General features: G+C 39.5%; 1 protein-coding gene across 7 annotated transcripts in view; it reads right to left on the bottom strand.

Annotated features, from left to right (window-relative positions):
* Window positions 1-4,195: 4,195 nt before the first annotated feature.
* Window positions 4,196-13,865, bottom strand: part of Csnk1a1 (casein kinase 1 alpha 1) — a 31,793-nt gene continuing 22,123 nt past the window's right edge. Inside the window, exons 10-11 of one of the 7 annotated variants that reach the window (XM_051163390.1) lie at window positions 13,511-13,623; window positions 4,196-5,146 (exon numbers count right to left, since the gene is read on the bottom strand). In XM_051163390.1, coding sequence (XP_051019347.1) covers window positions 5,139-5,146; window positions 13,511-13,623 — 121 coding nt within the window. In that variant the 3' untranslated portion in view covers window positions 4,196-5,138. Of the gene's footprint in view, window positions 5,147-11,498; window positions 11,708-13,469; window positions 13,624-13,865 lie in introns of those variants that run through there. The other 6 variants (XM_051163388.1, XM_051163387.1, XM_051163389.1 and 3 more) reach the window with 6 other exon arrangements.

Genomic DNA, 13,865 nt, shown 5'->3' with positions numbered 1-13,865 from the left:
TATCTTAGCTGGGCAGTGTCAAAAAAACAAAAGTACCATTTCATTGGGCATAGTAGTGCATGCCTTTAATCCGTGTGAGTTCAAGGCCAAGTTCTGCTACATAGTGAGACTGTCTTGACAAAACAAAGTATGGGTCCTTTAATCCCAGCACTCAGGAGGAGGCAGAGGCAGGTGGATCACAGTGAGTTTGAGGCCAGTCTGGTCTACGAGTCCAGGACAGCCAAGGCTACACAGAGAAACTGTCTCAAAAAACCAAACCATGGTTTAGGGCTTAGTTTGTACTGTGACAGTATTGTGTGTACTTCTTAGTTTATTTAGTGAGGCACAAAAAGAACAAACATGGGTCACTACATTCATGAAAGACCAATATGAAGGAAGGGCAAGGTGGCGGCGTACACCTTTAATCATAAGACTGCCGGGCTACAGAAAGAAACCCTGTCTGGAAGAAGTGAAGGGGTGGGGGAAAATCCAACTTGAACCCATCTCTCCTGTGGATCTGATGCTTATCGATGAGACAGGCCTATCCCAGTATGGGGAGAGTTGAAGGCCACCCTCCACTAGACAACAAACTATGGTCTTGAAAGACCGTATTAGTCTAAGAACTTGCAATCATTTCCCACCACACATACACCATCATATTCTTTGACCTCAAGATCTTTAGTTTCAATCCTTGTTCTATTCTCTTTAGTGACTTTTTTAGTTCTATAGAGTCCACTCATGACTCAAGAACAAGCAAGCAAACACATCTAAATACAACCAAGCCTACACACCACATCAATGCAAATCTTGAACCAAACATCTCCCCAGATGTATGAAAAGCAGGTGTCAATGGCTTCAGTGATGGGAGAGCTGCCTCAATCAAAAATGAGATGTAGGCCGCGAATGGTGGTGCATACCTTCAATCCTAGCACGCTGAGGCCAGCCTAGTCTACAGGGTGGGTTCCAGAGAGGCCAACCCTGTATTAATACAAAAACTCTACTTCTACCAACACCATGCTTCAGTACTGTCACATATGGACTGGACTTGTGGGAGAGCTGACGGTTTGGATAGGTAGTTCCACTTCCCCCATCTCGTTGACTGAATAACAGTGACTAAAAATGATGTCAATACCTTCTTAGCCCCACTCAACAGGCTTGCATGGAACTTTTAACCTCTCCTGAATACTCGATTGCAGTACACATACCAAGAGTCTCACTCTTCGGCCATGGTTGATCTGAAAGGTGCTATGTAGAACAGACCTACCTCTGCCTCCTGGGTGGGATTAAAGGTATGAACTGCACACCTGCCCTTTCATTTGCTGACATCTAAGAAAGAACTCTCACTTCTGCAAAAAGATGGAATCATTGATATTTACTTAATGAATTACCATCCGTGATGCTAATTGGCACAGACTCTGCCATTCTGTAATATCCAAGCAGCCCATGTGTTTGAACAGATGGACATTTTGAGATCTTCTTTCTGGTACCCAAAGGATGATCCAAAAGTTCCTTCTTTTTGTTAGGCCTAAACTCAGATACTGCCAAGAGCCATGGTTTCCAGCTTTCCTTTTCCTGGCTAGCCTACACCTTCAGAGATCTGTCTACCTTGAGTGCTGAGATTCAAAGGTGTGTGCTACTTTTGCTTAGGCCTACCAGCCCAACATTCTCATTGCTTTAGTTTTCAGTATTCTGAAATGTAGATCAATTCATAATTGGTCTTTGGCTGACTTAGAAGTGCATAGTATATGGGTTAATGGTAGAATGCTTGCCTGGCAGGCACAAGGCTGCCATGGTTCCATGCCTAATTGCAGCTGAACAATCCTAGCCAACAAACTCACTAAAACATGTACTAACTAAACTTGACATTATTCCAAACAGATGAGAAAAAAGTCATTAAAAATAACTGGGTTCTATTGAGGCGTCTTACTGACTGGGTCCCAATACGGCCTAACTGCAACACAGTGAAATTACTACCAATCAATGGCACTTTAAGGCAATGCAGGCTGGGGATGTAGTGCAATAAGCCCTGGATACCTCCCACCACATACAAATGGGCCAGCACATCTGTAGTAAGTTTCTCATCTTTGCTACATGTCATACAAACATCCTCACATCATTTTGGGTGCCTTACAAACCAGTTTTGCCCAGAAAACCACCACACCCACACCCGATGAGGAGGGCCACTTTCAGCACACTTATACTGATGTTGCAAAAAATCTTCAGTTGAGCTAAGGATGTTTGGATGGCTCTTTTTACAATCTTCATGGCTCATTCTAGTTGAGTTACAATAAAACTATTCTTTATTACCCCAGCGATTTCCACGGAAGACAGCCTACTGGCTTAGACTACACCATCTCTGTGGTTCATGATTTATAACAATTCACCTCATGTTACAGTAAACTCTGAAATATTTACAGTACAATAGGAAATTAAAGCAGAGGAAATCACAGCAAAGGCAAGCCTTCCATGTCTACTCCTGATTTGTAAGAGCATATCCACAACCATATGGGAGAGACAACCAGCCTCTCCCTTTGTATATATTCTTTTTTATTTTCTTATTATACCTTCCCAAAACAGAGACATTCAACAGTAGTTAGAATGGCCATCTCCCAACATTTAAAAAAGCCGCATCACCCAATAGGTGAACAAAGAAAAGAGTGGTAACCTAGAGTTCAGCTGAGTCAGCCACTGTGGAGCCTTTAGTGGTGAGGTCTTCCAATCTCAAAGTGCTGTATCTTCAACGTATACCATCATTTTAGTGGAAAAACATAATTAATTTGGTGAAATGAGATTCATTTCCAGACAGGATTAATAACAGCATTCACTGAATTTCACGCTCTTCCTTGTGAACTGTGAAGAAAATGAATGGCAGCTAGAAGATCAATGGGATTCCAGCTCCAACTGCAGATGTAATGACAATATACCAGGACAGAAACACTTCTATATTGATTCACAAAGCTAACAGCAGTTTTAAACCTGCAACTTAATTACAGACCAATGACACCACAACCTTTTCAAATGGCAAAAATACAAAAAAGTGTTACAAAAATATTTCAGAAAAGTGCATAGTCTAAGTGCATAGTAAATAAAAGCACTGAAAAATATCTTGCTAGAGAGGGGGCTCAGCCTGGAGAGTTATTACCAATGCTGAACAGCTTTATCTAACACAAACTAGACTCAAAATAGCTTGATGAGACTGACTCCTGGCTAAAAAGTATCAAAGGGTTTATTAGTCAAGAAACAAATACCTTAACCGATAAGCATGGTTAGAAAAGAAACACAAAGCTGCCACCTCATCAGATCCACCTCATCCTAAGACTGCTTCAGCTTTACGGTACTAATACATCTTTTGTTGACAGAATGTGTCAATCAGAGAATTAATTATTGCTGTTCAAAAAAGAAAAAAAAAGGGGGGGGGGAAACCACACAAATCAATCCTGACACAATCTTACCCAACACACATCAATTTACAATTCAAGATTTTACAAAACACCTACAGTTATACAATAGGCTCCTGCCAGCATTTCAGAAAAATGTTTTTAAAATTTATCTTGACATGCTGTAAATGAATAAATTATACTATTCAGAGAATTAATGTAAGTTTTCTCTTCTCTTGGATCAGAGAAAAAACAAAACAAAGCAAAGAGTGTCCAAGAGAAGCTGGGAGGACACGTGCACAGGTACCTACAGAAGGGGGCTAGAGGGTCAAAAGACACTAGCTTCACACTGTTTGACACTCTTACAGCCATTTCACAAGGATTTTGAAGAAAAATGTTTTGTAATCTAGTTAAACCCTTTAACACTTCCACTCTTATTCAGAATCAGTCCATCTGCTAGGCAGTGGCAGCAGGAGTCAATGCCAAAGTTCTGGCAGCTGCAGTACTGGGGTATTGTGCCTGCAAGTTATAATAAACAAAAAGTTAAAGATGCCTTTTTCTTCAGATCAAGACAAAAAGAAAAAAAAATCTTGCAGCAAAGGAGGATCATATAACAAATGGCTTGAAGTAGTCTATCAAAAACTCAGGGCCAGCCGTGCACAGCGGCTCATGTCTGTTTTTAGTCCCACCACGTTAGAGAGGCAGAGGCAGGGGGATCTGAGAGTTCTAGGCCAGCCTGGTCTATATAGTGGGTTCCAGGATAGGCCAGCTAGAGCTACAAAGTGAGACTCTGTCTCAAAATATAAACAAAAAACAAACAAACAAAAACAAAAAAAGAAAAAGAAAAAAAAAGGGTGTGTGTGATATACACTTCATAGTGAGTCAGCAAGGCATTTTGTTGTTTAAAAAACTTCACTTCCTTACAGAAACAGTTTTTAGTTTTTAATGAACTTGTAAACAAAAAGCTCCCATTTCAAAATAAAAACAAAATCCCAGATCATATAGATGTTTACAGTGATTACATTTATCTAAGCAACACACATACATGTTCAGTTGAAAGACGGTAACTAAATTCCTGTGACAAATATGCTTTTTTAATAGCAAGAACATTATAGAGTTAATGCAGAGTTCTAAGGATAATCTAGTAGTCGCTATGTTTTTTTCTTACGTCTTCACTTTAGATGCTGTTATCTCTAGCACAGGTAAGCAGGCAGAGTCTGTCAAATGCTCAAACACTGGAATCTTTGGTTGCTACCATGTCAGCTGGCTTGCAAACAAGAAGCCAGCCATTTAAAGAATGTTTTAAGTTAACAACTTGCAAACCCCAGGGATGGAGAACCCTAAGAACACACAATTGTGAACATTTACAACCATCACAACTGTGGCTGAAGACTGTTCATGCCATTCTTCTGAAATGAGATCTCAAAGCAGTATAGTTCAAAATAAAAGGTTTTAACAAAAAATTGGCATATGCACAATTTCTCCACCAATTTGTGTGTCAACCATTTAGTTAACTTTTCCACTTGAAAAAAAAAAAATGCAATAGAAAACCGGACACCATGTTTCACTACCTCAGTTAATATTCACAATTACAGCGGCTACAGCTCAGGATCAGCAGTACTGCCCAGAGCCAGTTTATACTGAAATTAAGTTCTTTACACCAAGTAAATGGTTGTCCACAACCACTGGCTAGTGTACATATGAACTAAAATGTCTAGATTTGGGGAGAAACAAGTGCTGCTCCAATCATCTGCTCTGCTGCTTCTCTTCCACAATTCAGGCTTAGAAACCTATTAAAAAAAATTGAAACAGAAAAAAGATGTTACAAGTTTTAAACAAATATTCCCAAAATTATGTAGTACTAGGACACTAATCACTTTTTAGTGGCTGTTTTTATCTGGAACATCACCAACCTAAACTTTACAGAAAAGAGTACATGTATTTCTAAATCAAGCCATCCCATCCCCTGCCCCATTTTGAATGGCCCAGGAAGAAATCTACAGCACCCAATTCTAAGCTAGAGCTGTTATGTTCAAATGAAGATGCCTAGTTCCTCACCTTTGGTACCCAGGACACACTACATTTCAAAAACCCAATAAACAAATGAAAAACAGATGACATTACTGCAGCAACTAGAGAACGATTCTACCTAGATCAGAAGCATGAATTTCTGCGCACATCATTTCTGATAGAGATTACATAACAATAAGCTTTAATGAATTCATCTAAAGCCTAACCTTGTGTTGTACCTCCAAGAAGTATGCTTTCTACACAAAGCCTTCACATTAATCTTCACACTTCCTTACTTCCACTATTTCATTAAATAGATCAAGTATTACCACTGATTTACTTCCTATGCTGCCCTGCTATAGTTCCTTCTCCCTATAAGGGGAAGTTAGGGCTTCTTAAGATGGCCAGTTCCCTGGGCAGTGGTGGCATAGGCTCTTAATCCCAGCACTCCAGAGGCAGAGGCAGGTGGATCCTTGTGAGTTTGAGGCTAGCCTAGTCCAGGACAGCCAAGGCTACACAGAGAAACCATGTCTTGGAAAAAACAAAACAAAACAAAACAAAGACTGCCAGTTCAAATGATCTTTAGAAAGGCTGGTCTTTTTTGGCTTGAGACAGAATAAACACATCTACCTCTTAGAAATATCCCATAAAAGCCATTTTGCCTATTCCCTTTCAAAGGCCCAAGATGAATTAACTACATTTCTGACTATTTTTAAAAACTTCTTTAGCAAAAACAAAACACCACTACAACAAGAACAAAACCATACTTTTGTCAGTAATAAAGTGCTCCTCTTTTCTCTTCAAACATTGGTAGGATATCTTCTTTGGGCTTCGTGGGATATAGAAAATACTTTCACTTAACTCTTTATAATGAACATCTTTAAGAATAAAACTAGAAAGCCAGGTGTGGTGGCACACACCTTTAATCCCAGCACTTGGGAGGCGGAGGCGGAGGCAGAGGCAGGCAGATCTCTGAGTTTGAGGACAGCCTGGTCTACAAAGTGAGTCCAGGACAGCCAGGGCCATACAGAGAAACCTTGTCTTGAAAAACAAAAAAACAAGCCTAGTTTGAGGCTAGCCTAGTTTACAAGGTGAGTCCAGGATAGCTAAGACAACACAGAGAAACTCTGACTCAAAAAACTAAAAATAATAAAACTAGAAAGACATTATCAAGCATTTATAATCATATTTTAAAAATCCAGCTAACCAGGAACTTTTCATTTGGGGGAAAACCAGCCACCCTCGTGTATTTGGTAAATACGCAAGGCTAAGCTTTGAGGGAAAAAAACTCCTCTATCCCAAAGTGTCTACTAAGAAAGAGCAGGTATATACCAAACACTGATTCCATAATCCTAAACTTATAGAAAGCAAACATTAAACAAAGATTATGAAGCAGCATCAGTAAATTTAAAACCAAAGTGTACCTGTGTGTGGGCACATATACACTGTATAGGTGCATGCGTATGCATGCTAGAAATCGAAATCAGGTCTTTCCCAATGGCTCACCACCTTGCATATAGTGATGCAAGGCCTCTCACTGAACTTGGGAGCCCACAACGTGGCCAGCTTGCTTTATGAATTCTGTCTCTGCCTCCCAAATGCTGGGTTTACAGGTGGGCTACATGTCCACCTATTCTTTTTTTCAAGACAGGGTTTCTCTGTGTAGTCTTGACTGTCCTTAACCAGGCTGGCCCTGAACTCAGAGAGATCCACCTGCCTCTGCCTCTGAGTACTGGGATTACAGGTGTGCCACCACCATACTCAGCTTACCCACCCATTCTTAAGGGTTCTGGACATTCTAGTCCTCAGTCTGTGCTAAGTACTTTATTTATTCTGCCAAGTGCCCAGCCACATTAAGGCATACTTTAAAAGGCTTTCTACCAAACCTTAATTACATCTATAAACCTGACCACACCTGTGATCTAATTCCAGTTTTACAGGTTAAAGCTATTTAAACCAAGAGACTATTTGACTAGCTAAAGAAAAATGACCTTTACCACATCAGGACTTGGCCTTAAGTATTGAAGTTATTCATAAATACTGTAAAAACAAGTATGATTTTGCAGCTACTAAAACTAGGATTTTCTCCCTTTATAATTTGCTATAATCATATTATAATATTTTAGTAATCTCATTGTTATATTGAACATCCCTCCACACAGCAGATTTGAAGTGAAAAACCAGTCACTACAAACTGGAAGCCAAAATACAAGATAACATGGTTTCTTTAATGAAGGGAAGTTCTATGTCAGAAGTCTATCTGTGGAGCTGCTAGGTCAGTCTGTGGTTACAATTGTTTAGGGACTGGTTGAAGGTTAGCCTACAACATTCCTGGTGAATGCAGGAGTGAAATCCAGACACAGTTCTTCAGCTAGATAGGCCAACAGTAGATGTCTATGCAGGTATCTCTCCATAAGCTGTCCTGTGATGTCACTTAAGAAGGAAACACATTTCATCAGGTCTCCAACATTCAATCTTCAACTAACAAGCACTCTACTCCAGCGTGCTTTAGTCTTTTGTTTGTTTTTCTAATCTTGCAGTCTGGGCAACACCTCTGGTTCCAGAGTGCATCTTCCTTGTAACTGCAGTGAGAATAAGGGATGAATGTCTCCGTTCCTGCGGGAGGGTAGAATGAAGAATATTACCAAAGTTGGGAGGATTAGTGTGATGATCCAGGAATTAATGACAATTAAGATTCTTTTCAAGTCCTCAAATAGGAAAAATGTGCTTATTTTTATGTAATATTCATACTTTATGCCCTCAAAAAGAAATCTACAGGAAATGTATCTTTTATTCATGAGTTCATTTCAAACGAGTCCAATTTGTAAAAAGGCAGAACCAGAATCCACTTAAGAAAGATATAATTGTATTTTGAGACAGGTGCTCCAGTCTCTATATAGCTCTCTATTGATGGGATTATAAATAAGGCCACCATATGGCAATAAAGTTTTATGTATTTGTGGAGGGTGTTTGAAATTTAGGCTCCTTCCACATACTTAAAAACAACAAAAAAACAAAGAACGGTTTGAAGCTATTCTGCAATTCAAATATCACTATACGATGTCATTTATATTAACTAATGTTTCCTACAACATTCTTATATGGGCTTATGGTTATACAAGATTAAGCTAAGTGAATTTTGAATTAAGCTGCCAGTATGTACAAGCTTACTACATCCTACTAAACCAACAACCCAACAATCCTATTAACTCTTCTCCACAAACGAAAACAGTGAAAGATAAAAGCATTTTTTAAAAAATCACAAATTGATAATTTGTATGCAACAGGTTCAAACCATCTTTGAGTTGTACCAACAGATTAAGGATCTCAATTATTGTCCTCTAACAGGTTTCTATAGTTGTTAAGCCTAATGTACCTGTTACGAATGGATCCTTCCCAAGGGCAGATGGTGGGCACTATATAGCATCATGGTGCAGCAACACTGTTAGGTCTTCTGATGCTTATCATCCACAGCAAACACGCTGAACGTTAACAGGTCTAGCAAGCTTTGGAGAGATCTCTTGCAGTTTCATCTTCATTTCTTCTTGGACTATGTTATTCTCTCCAGCTTTACTGTCCACAATGAAAATAGCTGACGAAAACCCAAGGCTTCAGCAAGCAGATTCAGTCCCTTGGTCTTCTTCAGACTAAGTGTATTCTGGGTACATCAGTCCTTCCAGATATTCTAAGATCTTCCCTTCTGTGTTTTGGATTAAGCTGCTGATTTATCAGCTGTGTTCCTGGCAGCAGTTGGTGAAGCCAGAAAAGGTTAGGCTACATGTAAAATAGGAGGTGAAGCCCACTGCTGGAGGACCACTGATATAGGTAGATTAATATAAGGGAAGGACACTTCAAATCTCTGAAGGCCAACACAATCTTCACGACCATTTATATTGTATGTAATAACACAGTTCAATACTTGATGTCTGAGACAGTGAGCAGTTAAAGACAGTAGGATAGTAGAATCCCCTGGATAACTGCCATCTAAATGATCTAGCTAAATCCTCCCACCTTGTCTGTAAATGAAAAAAACAAACCAAAACAAAGAAACGGTGAGCTTAAACTTTGTATGTGTGCTTTTGAGAAGAGAGCTCACACGGGAACCCAGGCAGCCCTCAAATTGGTTGTTCTATCATCTCAGCTGCTTGTCAGCACATCAGAATTAACTGAAGTTAAATGTTTTTATTAAAATATTTTTTCTTTGCTCTTTCTATGTTACAAATAAGTACCACTCTGATAATCACATAGTTGAAGAACACCAAATATACTGGATTTCCAAGGGCTCAGAGTGAGCAGCCTTTTTTCCTTTCCCTCCTTTGTACATGAATAAAAGCAAAAAATTAAAATCTTGGAGCACGTTTAGCATTGGGGGCAAAAATCTAAGAGACTTTAGAAAAAATGCTTCTCTCTTGGTCTTGACTGGCTCTGGAATGTAATAATTAAAAAGCCTAGAAGTACAAGTTATCACTGCAGAACTATAGCTAACATTATAAGCACATGTTAGCTAAACAAGCAAGACTTGGAAGAATCATTGAACATTCTCAGGGAGTGGCTAGAATTTTCTGTACTCTATGGAAGAGACATACATTAAAAAATAACCTGGCACCAGGCGGTGGTGGCTCACACCTTTAATCCCACCACTTGGGAGGCAGAGGCAGGTGGATCGCTGTGAGTTCAAGGCCAGCCTGGTCTACAAAGCAAGTCTAGGACAGTCAAGGCTACACAGAGAAACCCTGTCTTGAAAACCAAACAAAAAACAAGCCCCCCAAACCCCAAAAAACCACCTGGGTAGACGTGGTGGCACAAACCTTTAATCCCAGCACTCTGGGTTCAAGGCTAGCCTGATCTACAAAGTAAGTCCAGGACAGCCAGGACTGTTACACAGAGAAACCCTGCCTTGAAAATAAACAAATAACAACCCCTGTATGGAAAAACAAAAAAACTAATCCAAAAGAACTTAAAAAATATGTATCGGTAAATGTCACCATTGAGAGGCTCTTTCCAGAAGAGAACATTCATGATAGAGACCTGCTTGCCAAAGATTTATGCAACTGCACTAACTAACATGCAAGCATCTGAGATTATGACCAAAAGGAAAATTATAATGTATATTCTAATAAGTACCCTTTTTTTTTTTTTTTTGGTCTTGAAGACAGTCTCACTATATAGCCCTGTCCCCAAACTCAGAGATCCATACTCCTGTCTCCCAAGTGCTGAGATTAAAGGCATGTGCCACCAACCCAGCCACTTTCTATAATTTTTAAGCAGAGAGATACTGACTGGTATTACCATTATTGGAAGATACCATGAAATCAAAAGCTATAGCAGAAGAAACTGAACCTATAGTTTTATATACCCTATTCAAGGCATCAATAACCTGTACAATGTGAGGGGCTCCTCATGCTTACCTGATGCTGCCCTGAGGGTCTTTATGTACACAAAGAACTGTTTGCCCTATACACCTATTGTTTACAGATGTTGTTTTGAGATGCGTTTCAGCCTCACTCATGTTATCTTGGTTAGCCTTAACCAAAGAACTGTGTGCTGGGATTCAGGGCATGTGCCACACCATGCCAGCCCGTGCTGCCCCAGTTAGTTTTTTCTTTTTTAAAGATAGGATTTCTCTGTGTAGCTTTAGCTGTCCTAGCTCGCTTGCTTTTAAAATGTAGATTCTGGGGACTGAACTCAGGTCCCATTTCGTATAAGGCAACTTACCAACTTAGCTATCTTCCCGGCCCCTAGAATGACACGTTGGCAAGCAATATGTTGCTCATGAACAAAAAATATATCTTAGTAACCCATTCTACCCAACTAACTGAGCTCCGGAGTTAATGGCCCAAGCTGGCCATTAACTCCTGAGCTCAAGTGATCCTCTTGACTCTGCCTATAGGCAGATTCTCAGTAGCTAAGACTATAAGCACTTCATCTCACTGAACCTGGCCTTACAAATGTACATTTGAAAGCAGTCAATAATATAATGTTATTATTTATTTAAAAGTCTAATATTTCAGATCATTACAAATCTGTATACATGTAATAATTTGCATGGCCACTGTGTCTAATGATGTGTTGGTTCCCCGCCCCCCCAGGGCTTCTCTGTGTAACCTTGGCTGTCCTGGACTCACTTTGTAGACCAGGCTAGCCTTGAACTCACAGCAATCCGCCATCACACCCAGCTGGAGTTTTTGTTTGTTTTTGTTTTTAATCTGTTTTAAGATTTCAAGTTACTTTCATGAAAAAGCTACAATACAGGAAGAAGGCTTAAACTTAAAATGTTTAATCATGTTTCTTTTTCAAGGGAACATACTAACTCAGTGGATCCAACTTCTCGTCTTTAATACCTGGATAAAGCAGGACAAAAATTCTGCTTGTTTATTCAGTAAGAAACACATAGTAAATTGGAACAATAACACTAGGTTAAAATTAAGGTACTTCTTTCTGAAGCCTGCTGAACGCCTGAAGAAAAATGTTCTAGGCCAGATTAGATTTCGATCTTAGTTTTAGAAGCTACAGTTTGTGATGATCCTATTATCCCAGCCAACTTTCCACAAAGAAAATAAGGCTTCATTTCATGAAAAAAGCAAATATATTATTATATGTCAAGCTTACCATCATAGTTAAACTCTACTTGCCTTCACCGCAACAATGAAACCACTTCTCACCAATACCTGGCTATACAGTATTAAGGGACGTGAAGGAAGCATCCAAATTCCAATCGAGGTGCAGAGGCTATGCTCTTTAGTGTAGGCCGCATCATGTAAGGCCCCCACCCACACTCATCTTCAACTCCATTCTTCCCACAGACACAAACATAGAAAGGAAGCCCTCAACTTTTATGACAGCTGCTGGGATCAGGATGACATCAGTTCAGTTCACTTCAAGTATTCCTCAGATATTAGAAGCTTTTCTTTTTTAAAAAGGAAGGGAGGGTCCTGTGTAGTCCTGGTCGTCCTAGAATTTGCTCTGTAGACCAGGGCAGCCTTGAACTCACAGAGATCTGCCTGTCTTTGTCTCCCAAGTACTAGGATTAAAGGCGTGCCACCACACCCAGCCCTGAAGTCTAAGTTTAAAAAGTGATTTAAACACAACACTAAAAATACAGAGCAAATACTAATATTTGAAAACCACGTTCAGACTAGAGCAGCCTTTCAGAAATTAAGTAATTACAAACCAAAAAGCAAACCTTAGCTGCCCACCACTTGCACAAAGCATGCAGGCATCAGAGGTAAGGCCCATGAGGAGGCAGGAGTGAATGCTAAGGCACCAGGAGTCCAGACTGCTGCTGTGCTCTAGCAGTTCTGCTGCCCAGAAGCACTTCAAGTGCCAAAGAGACAGAAAGACCAGCAGTTTGATGGCATTTGCCTCAGTTATCTTTATTTGACAAGGACTAACTACAAGCTTCAGTTCCACACTGAGCTCTAGTGTCTCAAGTTTCTTAGCATTTAAATAAAGCACTCCTCTTAAGGATCATTCTGAAATTAGGATCTCATAGGTCATTAGCAGAGAATTTGATTTTGGAAGTTATGCTGAGCTTCGCAGTTAACAAAGTGCTCTGCAACTGAGAAGACAGACATGCTGATGGCAATGCCAAGACTCACCTCTTGAAATTACATCACTTTCACGTTAAATACTAAAGTATTAACATGCAAACAAAAAATTTTAAATATCAACACTGTTAGTCTGGAATTAAGTCAAATTATCATGGCTAACCAGATTATTTAAAAAAAAAAAAAAAAAATCAACAAGTGTTAGGTCTAGGATTTTGGATTGATTGGTAATACCATATTCCCAACACCAATTTTGGAAAGTGTTAATGAATGAGTAAAAAAGATGCAGTTGTTAAAAATGACCCAAAATCCCAAGAGAAATGATATAATATACACACATATATGTATATACAAATATACATATATATGAACAAGGACATTTGGGTTTAAAGTTAGTAGTCAAATTTTCCAAGGACGTCTTTTTTTTTTTTTTTTAAATACGAAGCCAAATTTTATGTGTTTTAAAACCACCTCCTTGATCTAACACTGTTAGAACTGAATGAATTACCCAATTTGCATTTAATTTTTCCCTGTAACGTCACTTGGTTCTTGGCTACTAACCTTTCATGTTACTCTTGGTTTTGTCAGTTTGCTTGCCTGTGGGGGTTTGGGCCTGCTGACCCTGCCCACTGGAAGAGGCTGCCTGCTGTGCTGCTTTCTGCTTTAACATCGTCCAATCAAATGTGTAGTCATATTGGTGGTTCAGGGTCCTGAAAAAGAAACAGAATGTCATGTTCACCTTTTAATAATGGTGTGCAGCTAAGTATTCCAAAATGGTCTACATAGTGAGACCCTGTCTTTAAAAAAGGCATAGTGGTGGTGCATGCCTCTCATCCTCACTTTGGAGGTGGAAGCAGCCTGTGAATTCTGCTCAGGGCAGCCAGAACTGTTACTCAGAGAAACCCTGTCTCAAAAAACCAGAAAACAAACAAATCTATAAAACAAAACAAAC

This window comes from Acomys russatus, chromosome 20, assembly GCF_903995435.1.
Source record: "Acomys russatus chromosome 20, mAcoRus1.1, whole genome shotgun sequence".
Taxonomy (NCBI): Eukaryota; Metazoa; Chordata; class Mammalia; order Rodentia; family Muridae; genus Acomys; species Acomys russatus.
The sequence above is the reverse complement of the archived record's forward strand: the minus strand, read 5'-3'. Positions and strand labels throughout refer to the sequence as shown.